The 18039-nt window shown below is 37.8% G+C and overlaps 1 protein-coding gene across 1 annotated transcript in view; it reads right to left on the bottom strand.

Moving 5' to 3' along the window:
- The window catches only part of LOC103460449 (neuropilin-2-like), a 124752-nt gene that overhangs the window by 36782 nt on the left and 69931 nt on the right, over nucleotides 1-18039 (bottom strand). The window contains exons 9-12 of the mRNA XM_008402625.2: nucleotides 17323-17498; nucleotides 16314-16487; nucleotides 15178-15322; nucleotides 427-495 (exon numbers count right to left, since the gene is read on the bottom strand). Of these exons, the coding sequence (XP_008400847.2) occupies nucleotides 427-495; nucleotides 15178-15322; nucleotides 16314-16487; nucleotides 17323-17498 (564 nt within the window). The remainder of the gene's footprint in view (nucleotides 1-426; nucleotides 496-15177; nucleotides 15323-16313; nucleotides 16488-17322; nucleotides 17499-18039) is intronic.

Genomic DNA, 18039 nt, shown 5'->3' with positions numbered 1-18039 from the left:
TAACACTCATAAAATAAAAGAAGGCAATAAAGCAAAGGTTGAGTGGCAAAAAAAGTATAAAAAAGATTGAAAGAAAGAAAATGAGATGATAAATTATTCCAACTAAACGACGACTGCTGTAGATAAACTCCAGTGAGGCTACTTGCTTGATAGTCAGTTGACCTATAGCTGTGAAATGATACACCAGTGTGAGTCTGGTTGTGGGAGCCTATTTCCCCTCAAACAGAGCTTCCTGTGGGACTCTGAATGTAACAGACTTCAAAGCCCAGAGGCTCTGTGGTGCACAGTGACATCATGGCCGCGACCTTACGAGAGTAAGTGTGTGTTTTTATGGGTGTGGATGTGACACAGTTCGAACTAAATGCATGTGCAAGAAATGTGAACTTGACGATGCGGTGATGCTTATGAGGAACACGGTGTGCTTACCTGATCTCATGGTAGGAGTCGTCTCCTCCAGTCTGGGCGTGGTGGTGCTCACCGTAACAGTGGTGATTTCTGTCAGGAAACGATACATTTATTAATACAGACACAAAAGCATGAGGGAAAGATTTCAAAACTATAACACTTTCACTCTGTGAGCTGATGTTTTAACTTACAATGCTGACATTTGTCTTGTATTTTTGTTTTTCTCACACTTGATTGTTTCAGATCAAGCATATGGTAATGATATCTCATTTATTATAGGAAAATAACTCTCCAAACAAACAAGGCTGATGGTAATGGTTACCGTCAACAGTGGCACGACCAGTTATGGTTTAAGGAGTCATTAGTTTCACACATAAAGCCAGGCTGGTTCGATTTCTTCTAAATAATTAATCATTTTAAAACCGTCCAAACCTCTGGTTCTAATAAACCCTTTTTTACTGTTACCTATGACTCTTAAAACTTCCTTGAATCCTCAGGCATCTCTCCCCCCCACACACATGAACTCACACCACAGAGCAAGAAGTTAGTGTCTTTTTATTGACGTAATGGAACAGAAGATTTCTGGCTTGTGTGGCGAAAACACCAGAAGCTTCTCACCAAATTAGTCTCTGAATCTGCTCCTGCCTTTTACGTTATTTCATCCCTCCCTTCAACTCCTCAAACTTTCTGCTGAGCACACCTAATCTGTCTCTACAAAAAAAAAACCCACCGCTAACCCCCCTGAAAAATAGTTGCTTCTGCACACATAAACAAAGGTTTTGCCACACATACATGCACGTACACACGCTGAATGAAGGCTTTTTTTTTACCTCTCAGCCATCAAACTATAGAAGTGAAATCCTATCTAAGTGTTGTTTCTGTTTTACTACAGCTGCAATTTTTTTCTTCATAACTCCTTCTCTCACTCTCCTCCTGCCATCTCTCCTTGAGTTATATTTTGATTTCCACTGCCTGCTTTGCTTTCATATGCCCACAAATCTCTTTCTCTCGTGTTTCTCATTTCTCTTCTTTCCACAATCTCTTGTTCCCTTTTGGAAACAGCAGCGCTTTGCATGGCAAACCTCAATTTCTTTAACTCTGTTTTTTTTTTTTTAAAGATTTTGACCGCCCCCTCGGTAAATCTATGGCTGCTGTTGATTTACCTCTTGTTGGGTTGTGGTGCAAGTTATGTAAGTTTTGAATTCTCTTTCTGTGTGCTTAAATCTTGATAAAATATTGTACATGCTACAATCCCTGATAGATGTCTAAAGTACATTACCTTGCAAGATATTTATACCCTTTGAGCTTTTCTATATTCTGCCATGAACCACATATCTTAATGTATTTTATTTGGATTTTAACCTGAGGTGGATTTCTTTAGGAGTGTCTGGGCAAAACGGATGTAAACAAATGTGCAGGACAGTTTCCATCATTTTAAAACGTATAATTTTAAAAAAACGTCCGTCTATCAATTGTCTACTACTTTGTGTTAGATTATTAGGCCACCTCTGGTATCCTCCATGTTCTAGATGTTCTTCTGGCTTAACAAGCCTAAAGCAAATGAAGGGACCGTTATGAGTTTGCATCACATTTTGATGATATACTGAGGAAGTAGTTGAGCGCTGTTGGTGCAGGTAAACGATCAAAACATGCAGGAAACCAACTCTTGTGTACTGGATTTCTGTAAGCAACTTGTTGTATTTTGGGTTTTTAGCATAAATGGGACTAAATAGAGGCTGCACAGTGGAGCAGTTGGTAGAGCTGTTGCCTTGCAGCAAGAAGGTCCTGGGTTCAAATCCTGGCCCCAGTCTTTCTGCATGGAGTTTGCATGTTCTCCCTGTGCATGCGTGGGTTTTCTCCGGGTACTCTGGTTTCCTCCCACAGTCCAAAAACATGACTGTCAGGTTAATTGGTCTCTCTAAATTGTCCCTAGGTGTGAGTGTGTGTGCATAGTTGTTTGTCCTGTGTGTCTCTGTGTTGCCCTGCAACCTGTCCAGGGTGACCCCGCCTCTCGCCCGGAACATTAGCTGGAGATAGGCACCAGCACCTCCCGACCCCACCAAGGGACAAGGGTGTAAAGAAAATGGATGGATGAGACTAAATAGAAAATGCACGTCACATTTTAATTTACTAAAACTTTTGAAAAACACACAGAATTTTCCAGTTGCACACACTTTTGTCAGACTGACAATTCCCAATAAAAAACATTAGCTAAAACGTTCAAGACATAAATACTATTTTAAGGCAAAATAAATAAGCAATGCTGCACAGATAAAACATGTATATTTAAAGTCGGGGTCTTATCTGCTGACATGAAGCTGTTTTAATCATGTGCCCTTTACTTGCTGTAATTAGCCCCTCCCCCAATAGGAGACAGAAAGGCTTAAGAAAAGGATACGTGACCCATTTCACCTCACGGAACCATTTTCCTAATTAGTTACCACACACAGCTTCCGGAAGGCTCCTCTATCCGCTTCCATCTTTCTTTCACCTGTCAAATCCAGTTTTGAACTCTGTCTCTGCTATCCGCCCCTTTTACTTCCTCTATTGCTCATTGGCTCCATCATCTATCCCCTCACCCTCTTTCTATCCTCTCTGTGATTACTGTAAAGGTCAACTAAGTCATTTTAAGAAGTGACTTCAATATTTTTTAGCATTTTTTAGGCAGGCTATTATATAAAATATTTTTATTGCCTTAATTTTTTCTGAAACTACTAGCAGGAATTATTTATTGATGCATGAGAAAAAAAGAAGAAATATTTAAATGGGTCAATGTGATCAGCTACAGAAATGGGCCTTTAGTGTTTGACTCACTTGTGTATGGAAAACAAACACACACACTAAACCCCAAGAAGCAGAAAGTGTCACAGGCACATTGGCTCATTGTAAATCTGCTGACTGAGCAGGGTGAAACGGAAACAGAAAAATCTGTTCAATTATGGAAAGAGCTCTGGGTGTAAATCTACCTGTGTCAGCCTAAATAACGACTGGTGGAGCACCGAGCGACTGTGTGTTTGTGGGGAAGACGGAGAACGTTCTTGCTACTCAATTACTTTCAACATGGTAATATTTACCAAACGCATTTGCAGTCATTACTACGTTATTGGTTGCTGCAGATCTAAATCACTTCACTGATCATTGTGTTCATTAGCAGCAGTGGACTGCTCACCATGCCATACAGGAGATGTCTCACCATATTAGGCCGCAAACAGACTCAAGCACCAAAAAATGAAATTTGTTGTTTTTACCTTAAATGTGACATATTCTGCTTCAGGTTAGGATAAGTCTATGAACTACGCACAACAAGTATATTACACTTTTTGTACAAAATCATTCTTGGAAAATCAGATTTTAGTCCGATAAGTTCTGCCAACTTTGAGCTCCTTTCAGGATGAGCCGTAAACCAAGCTTGGCAATGGCAAAAGAACATGCTATTCATGTAAAGGCTATCAATCAATCAATCAAATTTTATTTGTATAGCACATTTCAGCAGCAAGGCATTTCAAGGTGCTTTACATAATTAAAAAACAAAATAAAAACAGCATGTGACATTGAATAAACAGTAAGAAAGAGAAAGAGATTTTGGAAAAAAAAGATTTAAAAAATGTGTATTGTGCTATGTGTGTGTTTGTCTTCATTAATCAGGAAATAACAGGAAAACACATGCTGACCTAAATTTTCCTATTTTACAACTAGAGTAACAACTTTTACACAACTTTTTACCAACTTCTAAAGTTGTTTTAAACAACTGGATCTATGGCTTAATAGGAAAAAAAATATAAAAAAATTGTAACCAGTGAGCAAAAAAAAAAAACAACTTCTAAGTTTACTGCAGATAAGACATGCCAACCAGTTTTTTTGGAGGGATGCAACAAAAATAAACTTTCTGTCTTTTATTAAAATTGCGTGCTTTGGTTAAATGAGACTGCGCTTTTTGGCAGCAAATATTCCAGGTGGGTTTGGATCGAAACAAAGTTTCACTGTTTAGTGTAGTGAGGAATCTGTGATGCTGTGGGCCTCTTTCTGTTTCTGGTTGTATGGCATTATGCAATGGTTTTGAAAATCTTGCATACTCAGGTTCTTTCTGAAAACTGAAACTTATCACTGCATCTTACAACCAGATATTAATCAGAAACATACAGCCAAATGAAGAGAAACTGGTCCCTACACACAAAATAATATGTCTTCCAAGGTCTGGTTTTCCCCAGACATAAATCCTATAACAAAATCTGTGGGATCAGCTGAAAAGGAGAAATGTTGAGAGAGCATTCATGACTATAAAAGATTTAGAGATTGTCCAAAGAGAAATGGTGAAAGATCTGTCCCCTCTTTATGGTGGCCTGTTAAAGAAATCTTGGCAAAAATGGGGAAGCGCAAATTAGTAAACAACAGTTAATATCATAAGAGTGCAGTGGCTATGCTAAAAATATATATGTAGTTTCACAAACTTTGAAAACGTAAGTACAGTTAAACTTTGTGCCACATTTGGGAGCACGCCACGCAGAACATTAGTTTTTTAGAGACAGGAAACTTGGAAAATAGTGAGAACATTTATAGTTATGGCACTACAGGGAGCAGAGCATTTAAGTGTTAAAGTATTAGATTAAATTCGAGGTGATGGTGGAAAACCTGAGTGTTATTCTGGATGAAAATCATGGTGGTAGTCTGAATGGCAAATCAGACAACTGCTCCTAAAAAGCAGATCTGCAGGTTTGAGTCATATGAAACTTAAAGTGCCAGACAAAATCACGACTCCTGCTTTGGTGGTTGAGTGGTTGAGAAAATGAGTTCTTCATGGGGAAGCTTTTTAAAAGGCTAATTGCCAAAGTACCTTATTGTGGAACAAAAAGACAATGCACTGGACCACAGTATGCTGTGTTTAGTTGCAAGAACAATTTCTGTATCTAACCTAATAATAAGCATGTGACAGTGGTTCAAAAAGGCAGCAATAATGAAGCTTTAAGTGTGGCTAAAGGCAAAAAGCCGTGATCTTGACAGCAGAGATGCTAAAAGTGAGGACGCTGTTTATGTCAGGAAACTACTGGCAGTGAATTGCTCATTAGCTCACAAAGTCTGTGATTGTAATTGTAGCCTTAAGTGTCAGGAGATGAGAGTTGATAAAAACGAGGCTTCTGGCAATGAATGGCTAAGAAAATCATCTTGGCTACAAAGGAAATGAGCTTAAGTGTGGAGAAAAAAAAAAGTGAGTTAAGAGTGTCGTCAGGTTATGGTGAAGAAAGCAATAATAATTATTTAAAGTTTCTCCAAGGTCTCCCCGAAACATATTTTGATAAAAGAGTATGTTTCTGAAACCCTGAAACATCTAAGGCTGTGTAGCAAACTTACAACATGTAAGGTAATTTAGGTTCTGGTTCAAATTGTAAACGCAATGTTGGACAAATGACTTAGTTTCAGAAAAAAAAAAAAAAACATAAAACAAAAGTAATGTAATAAAAAAGCAATATTTTGGAGAGGTATTTGATTCACAGACTGACCAGAATTGGCCTCTCTGATCATAATTTAGTTGGCTTGACATCAGTGCAGGCAGGCAGATGGTTTCACTTGAACTTCCATTACTGAAGCTAATGGTGTCCCTCATGGGCTGCTCATAGGATCACTCTCTATAATTCTCCACATTAATAACGTGGACAGTGATATCACCATTAAAAATGTGCATTTTTACGCTGATGATCAGCTGCAGTTTGCCTTCAGTACAGTAAAATGAGTCTTTCGTTACCTAAAGCTTATTTCACACTGAGAAACTGGAAATTTAAGTCATGTTTACAAGCTTTCAGTTTACAGATTGAGAATGTCTCTCAGTTCATATCTAAGATTTGTATTCAGATGTCATTGAAAATTACTTTCAGGCTACGTTCAGCTATGTTGAGCCAGAGTTTGTATTATCACGAAGGTGGATGTCTTCAATTTGTTCTGTTCTATTTTGTCACTTTATATGTGCGTGCCATGGAGAAGCCACCATCACACACCCTTTGTGTTCAAAGCATAATTTCAGGCTTTGTTTAGGCTACACAAAGAAATTTCAGTTTTGTTTAACTTGCTTCCAGCTCTATTGAAAGGCATAGGAGCTTGACAGAAAGTCTCCATAATTCATTTACGTAATTTCCTCTTCAAATCAAGGAAAGTCCCGTCAGATCACACTGTATGAGAGTTAATTTTTTTCACGAGATATTAAAAAGACCATAGATGGCTGCATTAAAGAATGGAAAATGGAGAAAATAGGCAAATATCTGGGAAATTCCGTAAAGGCACGGCGACTCAAAGCGAAATATTTATTTTGGAAAAGTTTGATCTTTTTTGCACACAGACATGTATAAACAGAGGTAACCACAGTGAACCTTAGCCCAACTCTAAGTGCTTCCATGTGTAGTATCACATGAGGGGAAGAGAAGCAGCAGATCTGCTGGACTGTCCTGAAGTAAATCAACGATTGTTAGAAATGACTCGAAAAGCTTATCTGCTTTTGCTGGTTTAAATTTCATTCACTCAGCACCAAAACGTCCCGCTGCTGCTGTGTCACTGCTGGAAAACACATCTAAGCCAGGGGCAGAACGCAGCTGTCTTTTGTCACAGTACTGGCATGTTGGAGTACAACCTGGATCTTTGATTCTCTATTATCTTTACTCTGTTTTTTGGAATGAACCTACTTCATGAGAGTCTGGCAGCAGCCTTGGATGGCTTTAACTTGTGTGGATATTATTTTTCAGTCCAGAAAATTGGAAGTATGTTAGCCTTTACCCAGATTTATATAAAGAAATAAATCCTTCATTAAGATCTTTSTTTAAGTCTTTTGTCAAAACCGTAAATCCTCTAAAATATCTGCTTTTACAGAACTGCTCTCTTTGTATTATAAATAATAAAATGTCTGCAGCTCAATATACAACACATACAACACTGGGAAGCTCCTTTAGAGCCAGACCGCAGCATCCTCAATGCACAAAGGAGGGCTAACATAGATCTTTCCTCCCTGCAGCTGTTAGACTGATAACCAGCATTGCTCCAAACAAACCAAATGAAAAACGAAAACAGATTCTAACAGCATAACGTCTCAGGCTTTAGGAAATACTCATCTGACCACAATTACAACATTTATGCTGTTTTGCGCAATCCACATTTTTGAACACTGGCTATTATTGCACAATACTAAACTCACAAATTATACTAGTATGTTTTTTAAATCAATTTCCATTATGTCTAATGTGTGTCTGTCGTGTGTTTCTATTGGCTTTTTGTACTGACTATGGCTCAGTTTGTAAAATTAATCAGGGATGTTTTGGACATGCTTAAAAAACTGATTTAAAGCTGTTTTCTTTCTCGTACTGTGCTGTAAGGAAATGTGGTTCTATGGCTCCAATGAATATCTTTCATTGTTATTTTCATTTGGTCAATGGTCTTAATACATCATATTGCATCAAAGTAAAGTAACCCAAACACCGTCAGAACCAAACATGGAAAAAAATTAACTAAAATACAATGCACTAATGTACAATTACAGTCATAAAATCTTGAGAACAATTTTGTTGCACTTTCAGAAGATTTTTCAAAAACATTTCTGAACTTTGGCTGCTCTTTCCCTTATTTCTCATGTCTGCTATTTGAACACGTACAGAATAATGTTGTTTTTCCCTGTGAAGCCACTAAACTTGCAGGCATAAATCTCCTAAACCAAAGAGATAAATCAGTGTTGTTGAAACAACAGAAATCTCAAAGCAACAGTTTTTAGTTGGATTTCTTTCCCCTTTATTAATGACAATCTTCCACAAAAACACATGTTTTTGGTTGAATCTATGATAAATAAGAAAAGTAACATTAGATAAAGAGAAAACGGTTAATGATCAATTAAAGAATGATGAATCTCTCAGCATCAGACCTTTACAGCCTTACTTATACGCTACATATATTTTTGGGAAAGCCCCTCTTTTTATTAAAATACCATGTGCAGTAAGAAACAAATGAGTGAAAAAGCATCCAACGTACACAGAAAACATTTCATCATTCAATTTAGTGTTGACTCCAATATTTTTCATAAATATAATCAGCTTCCATTTGTTTTCTTAAATACCTGTGTTGTGCTTTTCCAGAAACTTTGCTTTAAATGTTATTGGCAAGTGAAACGGGCGTGAAGGGAATGAGTGAGTGGGTGTAACTCAGGACACATCCCCCTGATCACATGAGAATGTCTGAACTGCAGCCACAACTCACATGTGATAGTAATAAGCAAAGCTGGACCTGACACTCAGCAACACACACGCACAAACTCGCAGTTGGCAAGAGTCGATATGATTGGCTGGAAACCTGGAACAGCAGAACAACTCCAGAATGTTCTCAAACTATCTGCAGCACGTCCTCAAGGCTTTTTCTGGACTCACTTTGTCCAGAGAAAAAACCCCAAAGTAAAGATGTTTGTTTTTTCTTTCACACATTTTCAATCGCGAAGTACACACATGCCATTTCCTTCACCTCGTATAATTACATTTGTTTTGAATTCCATTCCATTCAATCTGCTAAAAATAAAACTAACAGTAAAATAAGTATTTTCTCTGCTAATTTTCTTAAGTACTAAAGTCTTTGCAGCTTTTTGGCACTCCCGGTGTGAAAACGGCATTCATGGCTTCCCCAGCTTCCCCAGCTCTCCATAATAACTATTTATTATGCCAATGTTTACCACAGAGAGCTGTGGTAAACATTGAACTTTATAGATTTTTATGACAGCACTGCAAAAATCTAGTCCCTTGTAAAGTTAGAGGAAAGCAGCCAATAAGTTTAATACACATTTAACCGATGTACCTGATAAGCTCCAAAAAGTATCATTTAAGCCCTTAAAAGTATCCGTTCCAGAATGAACCCAAAATGTTTTGGGGCAGGGTTTGGTAAGCACCTCGTGATTTTATTTAAAGTATCTTAAGAAAGTTCAGGAAAAGTTCAGAAGCTTCTAGTGTTGAGTCCAAGCAACTAAGACTAAGTTCATCCTAAAATTTAAATTCTTCTAACTTTTAATTAGTGATCTGACTGTAAATATGGGTACGTTTAAACAAAGTATGTTGTACTCAATGGCATGTTCTGTTGTATTACCAATTTTAAAGAGCAGCCAAGAGAAACAGGTCCATTTATGCTTCCTTTATATATCAGGTAAACAAGAGGTTATTGATTGCTAAGTTACTTTATAACTTATACAAAACAAGCTTGTTTTATATAATCTTTTGAAGATAATTGTGACTTACTTGATGTGTGAGATTGTACTGCTCTAAGACTACACCTTTTAATCTAAGACTACACCTCAATACTAGGGGTTATTGTGGATTAAGCTTGTGGATTAAGCTTGATTTACAGAAACTTTCTGTCAATGTATCACTGCCTTATTCTGAGATTTTTCACTTGGAAGTGATCAGAAACAATCCATCAGCCCTGAGTCATGCAAACTAGTAGCTGTATAACCACAGGGTTCATTTTGCCACGTCATTGTGGTTTTGCTGGACGAATGAGGCCAAAAAGGCATTCTCAGAGTCGGGCTGCCAGCACCCAGACTTTCCATGATGCTACGAGCAGAAGTAGCTGATGAACAAAGACAAAACTATTAGCTTCATTGGGATTCAGGATGCAAGGCGCTTTCACTCTCAGTCGTTATTTGTTGCCATCGCTCAGTTACTTTCCTCAGTAACTCCACCGATGAGAAATGAAGCATGTATTGACACAAATAAGAGCTAACCCTTTAAAACCTTTATGCCAAACAGGTGTGAGTGTGTATTTGTGTGTACATCTGTGCCCGCCTGCGTGGCTGCCAACAGCTAGGTGTGGAGTGAAAGAGACGTGAGCGCAGCAGATGTTCTGATAGCTCACTCTTTTAAAAACATGATAGGAACTGGCAGCTCGTAAGCTTTCGGTTCACATCCAATAGTTGAGGTTACAGCACCTAAATTACACGTTGCCTCCGTAGCTAGCGTGGATGATTGGAAATGAGCAGTAATCTTTTGGCTTTTGTTTCTGTGTTTGCACCGAAGGTTTTTACACAATAATGAGATGCTAAACTACATTTTATTGTGTGTCCCCGAAGAACCAGTGAATCTGTTCTTTCTTTGTTTTTGTATTGGATTTTTTTGGAGCTGGGATTGTCTCGCTCATGTGAGGAAATTGTTAGGTCAGTGCACTTGATTGTAGAAAATGAAAACAATACAAGGGTGGTAATGGAAAAGCAATTTCTTTGCATGTATATTTGAATAGTAAATAAAGTAAACAACATGAGTAACTACTTTGGTTGTTTTTTTAAAAGTAGTTCAGTAATTTGGGAGAATAGATTGTTTCTTATTTGTGCCAAAGTCGAGCTGGAAGGAAACTTCCCTATTATTTCACATTTGTTACAATGATAAGAAGCCTAAACACTAACCAGGATTGGAAATTTTGCATATTTTTTATTCTTTCCATAAAAAAACTCCCATTTATTTAAAAACTCCCATTTATTTAAAACAAGAAAAAAATGTGTGTTTTTTTGTACCCCATAATATGGAGCATGAGAGTACAAAGGACAGCTATAATGACTTTTTTAAAAGCAAGTATTATCTGCACAACTTTAATTCTTTAATACAGAAGTAGTGTAAACTATGTATGCAGTAAAAGCTCAAATATATACAGACACCCCCTTCAATATTTGGTTAAATGTAAAATAGATAGTTTGGAAAGAAACCACATTTTTTTGGTCATCAACAAGGTTCCTGCAAAATTTTTCAGCTGACTTCCAACGCTTCATTTTTATTCCCCTGTTTAGTTATACGTTATAATATGACTGAGTTTCAACATGGAAATATTTTGACGTCTCACTGTCTCTCATGTAGTTTCCAATTCATTACAGGCTTAAGCCCAAGTGATTATTGAACATTCTGACCAATTTTTTTTTGACATCTTGCATCAAAGGCAAGATGTCATTGGATACAATTTGGCATCCCTGTAGAAAAATGATCTCAAATTCGTCAAAATTGGTTGACATGAAGCTTATGGTGTCGCCTACCCAAAGCCTCAACCTCAATTTAAAATTTGTGGAATAAGCTTAGAAAGCCAGGAAATCTACCAATTTAAATGAACTCTACCACTTTTGCCAAGAGCAGTGATCAGATGTTCATGTAACAAGCTTGTTGGTGGTTTAAGCGTCTGTCTTTGAGGCAGACTCTTAAACCATCAGACATTGGTTTAAATGTCTGATGGACATTTGACCCAAAAATTGTGCTAAATATGTAAGCAGAAGTAGCTGATGAAGAATTTTGGCGCTATGTGAATTAGATATTATTCAGGCTAAGTTCAAACGTCTTGTTTTTCAAAATCATTCAAGCTTTATGTTGTATTCCGCCCTATAAAAAGAAATATCTGCAGCAGCAAAACATTTCATGAACCTGATGAGTGTGTGACCTAAGCTGCATCAAAAGGAGCAAGAGAAACAAATAGCATGGAGATCAAATGTTGTGGCCCTCCTCTTGTTGAGCTCTGCAGATCTCTTCCAATCTGCAGCCCCGTCTGTGTGTAGAGTGAATTTATAGGAGAAGCCCACTTAAGCCCACTAGAGTTGAATGTCTCTGCCTTTTTTTTTTTTTTGCAAGCCGTTTCTTCTGTGTAAACAGCTGTGCTCAGTGGACTGAGGAAGATGCACAGCTAAATTCATCTTTTCTTCTAGAACAAAATAAACACAAACAGGAAGGAAATAGGTACTTCTGTTGTCACTTATATCTCCAGGAAAATGACTGTGATTTCATACGTAATGTTGTTTTCCATCGCCAAAAACAGATGGTGAAAGTTAAAGTTAAGAAGTACGCTTATCTCGCTGTGTGGCTTTATTTATAGGATGGTAGCAGGAGCAGTTGCTATGGTGTTCGAGTGAAGTGGGAATGAACTGTTATCATGTCTAATGCACAGATTACATCCAGAGGGCGAACATCTGGCAAGCAGACCCAGACAGCCAGACCAGCAGACAATCGCTGCAGCCATAGAGCAGTAAAGATGTTGATCTTTGCAGCTGATTGCTTATGATTTGCATCAGATGCAATCGTAAACAAGGCATATGAACAAAAAGAGGCTGCTTGACTGTTTGCATTTTCACAAAAGGCATAATGTTTATCTTAAAAAACAATTTTTTAAAATTGTTTTTTAATGTGAGCTTATCTGTTTGCACATTAGGGGATTTATTCACTAAAAATGAAGGAAAATTAGTGGCAAAAATTAAAGCAATGGCTATGATAGTTAAATGCAGAATTGATTGGTTTTAATTTCCCCTCACAAATGAGCCGTTCTAATCTTCTTAATTGAACTGAAACCTACAATTATGTCCTCACTGATAGCAAATAAAATATCTGTGAACGCCTTTATTATTATTTTTAGGTGTTTTTCTCTCACTGGCAATGTTGTCATCAGATGCTATTTATTGGTACAGCTGATAAAAACACATGAAAAAAAAGCATTTAATCTAGTTGGATTCTTCTGAAATTGTTAGTGAAATCATGGTGCTGTAATAAATCATGAATTTTTAAAAATGATTTTTAGACAATAAATGTGTCCAGAACCACATTGTCTCAAGATAAAACAAGCAGAGTGTTCTCCTGTTCTTCCAGTGTCCCCATCACAAGCAGCCTACTGGTTGAGTCTGACACATCTGGGATATATTGCTCCCTTTGGGCACTTTCTCTCACCCAGCATGCACACACAAGTTCAGAAATACACAACTGTATCCGTCAGCTGTAGCCAACAGCCCCAATCGTGTCCACTGGGAGCAGGTACGTGTCGTTTCCTGTTCATGTCTTCACCTGTCACATGCCACAACGGGACTAAAGTAGTGTAATCAGAGGCAACAAAAACCAGAGGCGAGCCACACCAGCAGCATTTTTAGAGGAGCAACGGATGGCAAGTTAAGCTCTGACTATTTTATACAACGGCGCAGGACATTAAGGAGAAAAAAAAATGTTACAGATTTACTGACAAGCCATCCATTGTCTCTGGTTCATTTGCTGAAGAATTTATGTAGCGCATTGTTATTGTGCAAGTTAGGCCATAAATGTAGGAGCATTGGTACAATGGCTTGCTTTATTTCTTAAAATGATTGCACAGCAGGGAAAAGAATTGCTTGCCACAGCTAAAGTGGTCCATACAGCAATGGTGCATTATAATAAATTGTACTTTCACAGCTCAGTAAAGTAACATGTAGATTGATGGCGCACATTCATCACTGTGCTAAATCACCTCTCCTTCCACACTAATCCTAAAGTAGAAGAATATTTCAAGCTAAGTAAGAAAAATCCTGATTTTTTTTGTTCAAACAGCTCTGATTATGGACTGAATACCATAGCTCAGCAACTTTACTGCACCAAATCCATTGCTACACATAGGAACATGTTACCAACCAAATGGGCTGTGAGCACAATGAATTGCGCAGCTGGCAGCAATGAGTAAATGTCCTCTGACCTAGACGCTTTAATCCCTGTCCAGACATGTTGAAAAGCCTCCTATGGAGTAAGATTATTAACTTTAACCATAAAATACATAGAAAAAGAATGGGAGACAGAGACCTGTACTAATTCCTGATCCTTTGTGCCATAAGGTAACAGATGCAACACTTCACACCATGGAAAATGAAAATAAATGTTTTGACATACAGTCTGCTGTTCTTTAACTGGAGCTTCTCTRATCTTACACTTTAATAAAGATTAAAGATGATGAAACACACGCAGCATAAAGTACAAAATGGAGTATTTCCAACACTTACAAAGGGTCTAATTACTCTTCACAGCTAGTCTGTATACGCCAGAAACATAACCACCACATTCATCTTGACCATCTTTTAGATCAATTTAATGAAATACTGAATGAAATCAATTTTTTTGGAATACAATCTGTTATGTACATTTTGCAGTCAGTGTAAATATCTTTATTGGCACTAAAGAAATCAAACCCCTCTAAGGATCACTAACCAGCTTTTATGTTCCCACTGGTGTCATGTTGATTTATCTTTAGTGATGAGATCCAAGTCTGGGAGGTTAGAAAAGTTCTGATTTTAGTGAGTCACAGTTCTGATCATTAATTCCCTCCTCATATTTTCTATTGCTCAGGTGCCCAAGCTCAGTCTTCTAGAGTTACTAATCTGCAACGTAGAGATGCATCGTATCTCCAACACATCTGAATAAAATTGCTGAATTCCCTCATCAGCATGTCATTCGGTGCTGCAGAGGCCTAGTACCGAGCCATTTATTTGATTTTGGTTTTTTAGAGAAATGACTGGACTTCGGCACCCCTGCTCTACTGCATTCAAGTCGGACTCTGACGGGGGAAACTCCAAATCTGTTTCTTCAGGCAGAAAAAACATGCTAGTAAAGTTAAAAGGTTGTGTTTAACCCACATTTGAGACACATATAAATGATTTTGCTTAATTTTATGTTCATTCATTGACAAATCCATCAAGAGATGAATGGCTATTTAATCAAAAACCTGGTCAAATAAAATATAACTCATCTAATTGCGGCTACTTTGTTAAAAATTCATATTTCTGAAGTTTGGATATTGGCACTATTTTCAAGTTTCTCCTACAAATCTGGACACTGACAGGTGCTAATTCTGGGCTGCAACCAGACCCCAAACTAAGAGTTTCAAATTTCAGCCCCTGAGGTCCTGTGTATTGTAAGTATAGGTGCATTTCATACAGAAGTTTCAGGATACAGTCCACGGAAGACTGAAGCCTGACCTAAACAGTTCAGGGCTGTAAATCATACTCTGTGTGTGAACTCTTACCCGGCAGGTCACATCCGAGAACCTCCACCCTCATGCCGATCCCAGCAGGTGACCATCGCTCCGGAAAAACTCTGATGTGCTGAGCAACAATCTCGTCAAACCGCCGAACTTCTGGGGTATCGTAGTGGCTGTTCCCTTCAAAAATCTGATTAAGCAGATGGAAAATAATGAAGTTTATATAGTAGATTAGAAACATTATTGTCCAAAGAAGTGTCAAATCAGATTGTGTTTGGTGATGTGCCAATTTTTGACAATACTCACAAAAAAACTGAAGTGGATAGAAGTAAATTACTATCTCCTTTTTAAGTCTCACTGACAAAGAAAGAGTAAGACTGTCTGAAGTCATGCAGCACAGCTAATCAGCATTGTTTCTCTTCTCAGTGTGACATGTGTCATAGAAAATAACAAGTGTGTTGCTTTTGATTTTCAAATATTCTTTGAGGCAGCAGCCTCTGGCAAAGGAAAAGAAAAGAAAAAAGAAGAGGATTTATTACAAACCTAGAGCTAGACGAGACTAGACAAGACTGCTATTGGTTTCATGGATTAAGCTGTATATTCTGTCTTTAAGATTTCTAAACTAAGAGAAAAAAAAMCCTCTGATGATTTTCCCAGGATGCTCATTTAAAACGACAGGCAGATGAGAGAGAACAGGATTTTTAACATCAGTAGAAAATCCCGACACTCAGTAGTGCTATTAAAGCGTTTTAAGACAGTCTCAGAAAGGAGAATGAAGAGCCCTGTCTCACGGTGCGTTAGACTGCCAGCAGTGTTGAGTAGTGATGCAGAAAAGACATTTTTAATTAACACCCATGAGAGACAAATAGGGAATGAGCGAACAAGTGGATGAGAGACAGAAAGAGTGAAGGAAAAAAGGRATAGAGGCAGAGACAGAAGCAAGAGGGCTGAGGTGATTAAATGCAATTATTTTCAGAGGGGAAGCTGGAATAAAACTGTTTTTTTTCCCTACTGAACAAAAAAAAAACAATAATGAGAAAGCGGACAGAAAGGAAAGAGAAGAGGAGAATCTGTGGGATATTTATGAGGGATGGGGAAAGTAAATGTTGAGAAACTGACCGCAGAGGAAAGATCATTAATTTTGCATGCATCTGTGCATGATAATGTGCATTTTTATTTACCTTAGCAAAGCCAGTTTTGCTGTCAATGATGTAGCTCCAGTCTTTGCCATTCAAGCTGTGAGCTAGCTTGTACTTCCTCACAAAAGCTCTATTGTCAGCGCTTGTGCTGCCCTCMAGGCCTCTTGCCCCCTGAGTTATTATGCCTCGGACCGTCTTGGGCACACCTAGATCCACCTGCAATWCAGAGAAACATAGTAAGATGCCTCATCAGTTCATTTAGTGCAACTCATTAATCATTTTTATGATATTAGTAAAAACAGATGGTGCCCACTGAATGTACCAGTAACTTAAAGAAGGTGCAAGTACAAATGAAAATATGATCARAATGTTTGGTTTTAACATATTTTCATATGTGTAGTATTTTACATATAAAAATGCACAWAGACATCAGAACAGCCTGAAAAAGACAACCAAGAGAGCCACAACTTCATTTTTAGGTGACATACTGTACATCCGGGACATGTACTGTTTCTTGTGAAAACTTAATGTCATTGTCTAATCAAATGTTTAAATCTAAATGTATGTGGATGACACAGTGATTTCCACACAAAATATCTAAGAAACATCTTGATTTGAAACGAATTCAGGATACACTTTACTTCTTAGGAAATGGCAAAGGTGAAAGRGAAAAAAYCAAAACACAAAAKGGTGCCCAAAACTTTGAATATTGCCAAATATTATATTGCATTACACTGTTTATGTGAGGGGATACTATCAGGAAAAGGTTTATAACACCAGAACACTTTGTTATCYGCCTTATTAGACTATTTCATGCATTATTAATGTATTTTTAAAGTCTAAACTAAAAGTTAAAACAATGTATTTTAAACATCATGTGAGAATTAACCTGAAAACAATTCTATTTAAAAAGATATTTTACAAATTAGCTCGGCAGCGTCATGTCTGCTTACCAACTGAGGAGCAAAACTGTTGACTGAATCAGAAATTAGTGAGCGAAAGCCCTCGTTCTTGCATACATGCATTGTTCTCCAAAGTTAAAGTCACAGACCTGTAGCCACTCCTCTCCAGCTATGGGTTGTGTCGGGTTTGGAAACCAACCCGACCGGCTGGCGACCAGTCGGGCTGCCCCCATTGATCCGTGGATGTCCCTCATAGAGGATGCCGAGATCTGAGAGTCAGGGAGAAGCCCTGACAGCAAGCCCTGCAGCTCTGAGCAGGGAGCATCTGAACAGGAAACAGAGAGACAGAATATCTTAAGTATAAAATCCACATTTTGACAGTCATAAAAGTATATTTTGTTCCAGAGGACCACATGAACCGGTACCGGTAATGAAGCTATAGCTGGAATAATTAGGAGTTATAAAAGAATCTGTCAATAATTGGATAACATCCCAGATGGAGTCACATTTCAATGCACTGTAAACTTTTAGCTGTTTGCTTTTCACTATGCAGTGATTTACAATAGAAATAGTTGCTAATGGAAACTTTAAATAGACAACATGGTCCGCCAATTAGTTAGGTTGTAAAGTCAAGCCTGAAGACAGGCCAGAGTTTAAGCACTGAGAGGAAATAAAATGCTGATAGACTTTATGGTTTCAAAGTCTAGATCTCATCGCTATGCAGCCTTTCAAACATAAAGCATTTCACCACCTTTCTAAAATATTGACCCAAGTAATTTTTTTTGCCAAAAATAATTTTTTTCCTAAATAATCTTTTGGCAAAAAATGTCTTAGACCAGTAGTTTTAAGAAGGTGATGACATTTTT

Source organism: Poecilia reticulata, linkage group LG2 (assembly GCF_000633615.1).
Source record: "Poecilia reticulata strain Guanapo linkage group LG2, Guppy_female_1.0+MT, whole genome shotgun sequence".
NCBI classification, from domain to species: domain Eukaryota; kingdom Metazoa; phylum Chordata; class Actinopteri; order Cyprinodontiformes; family Poeciliidae; genus Poecilia; species Poecilia reticulata.
Note: the sequence above shows the minus strand (reverse complement) of the source record. Positions and strands in the feature narration are given on the sequence as shown.